This window comes from Myotis davidii, unplaced genomic scaffold (assembly GCF_000327345.1).
Source record: "Myotis davidii unplaced genomic scaffold, ASM32734v1 scaffold60, whole genome shotgun sequence".
Lineage (NCBI taxonomy): Eukaryota > Metazoa > Chordata > Mammalia > Chiroptera > Vespertilionidae > Myotis > Myotis davidii.
The window spans coordinates 3,402,603-3,403,283 of NW_006293007.1; the positions used below are offsets into that span (position 1 = coordinate 3,402,603).

The 681-nt window shown below is 60.1% G+C and overlaps 1 protein-coding gene across 1 annotated transcript in view; it reads left to right on the forward strand.

Moving 5' to 3' along the window:
• DYNC1H1 (dynein, cytoplasmic 1, heavy chain 1) overlaps positions 1-681 on the forward strand; it is a gene marked incomplete at its 5' end in the record, with an annotated part of 56,683 nt that overhangs the window by 48,267 nt on the left and 7,735 nt on the right. The window contains 2 exons of the mRNA XM_015565837.1: positions 30-183; positions 644-681. Coding sequence (XP_015421323.1) covers positions 30-183; positions 644-681 — 192 coding nt within the window. The remainder of the gene's footprint in view (positions 1-29; positions 184-643) is intronic.

Sequence of the window (681 nt, forward strand, 5' to 3'; positions counted from 1 at the left end):
CCCCGACGGCTCCTCCACCTCGTCCTCAGGTACCCGCTGATCATCGACCCGTCGGGACAGGCCACGGAGTTCATCATGAACGAGTACAAGGACCGCAAGATCACGCGGACCAGCTTCCTGGACGACGCCTTCAGGAAGAACCTGGAGAGCGCGCTGCGGTTCGGGAACCCGCTGCTGGTCCAGGTCTGTGGCCTCAGCTCTTCACGTCCTGCTTCCGAGAGTGAAGTCCTGTTAGGAGACGTTCAGTTGTTTCAAACACAAAGTCCGTGTGAAAGACACTGACTGACGTACGAAGGGCAGATGGTGAGCTTTGTGAGCCTTCCTGTGGCAGAGCAGGAAAAGCTTAGAGAGTGTCCTGTTAGAAAACAGACCGAAAGCAGGGCTTGCACGTAGGTGCCCCTTAGCTGGTCCCGTCCCCTGGCAGTGACGGAGATGCCCGGCCGTCGTGGGCACGTCTGGGTAACGTGACTAAGGGACGGAGTGTTTTTAAAGCAGCCGCTGCGGCTCTGGCTCCGTGTTGCCGGTGCCGGTCTGAACGGCTGGTGCGCTGGGCAGCTGTGCTCACCGGAGCAGGATGTCGGTCGAGGCACCGTCACCTGGTGCACACAGTGCTCACCCCGGCCATCTCCACCTGTGTCTGCAGGACGTGGAAAGCTACGACCCGGTGTTGAATCCAGTGCT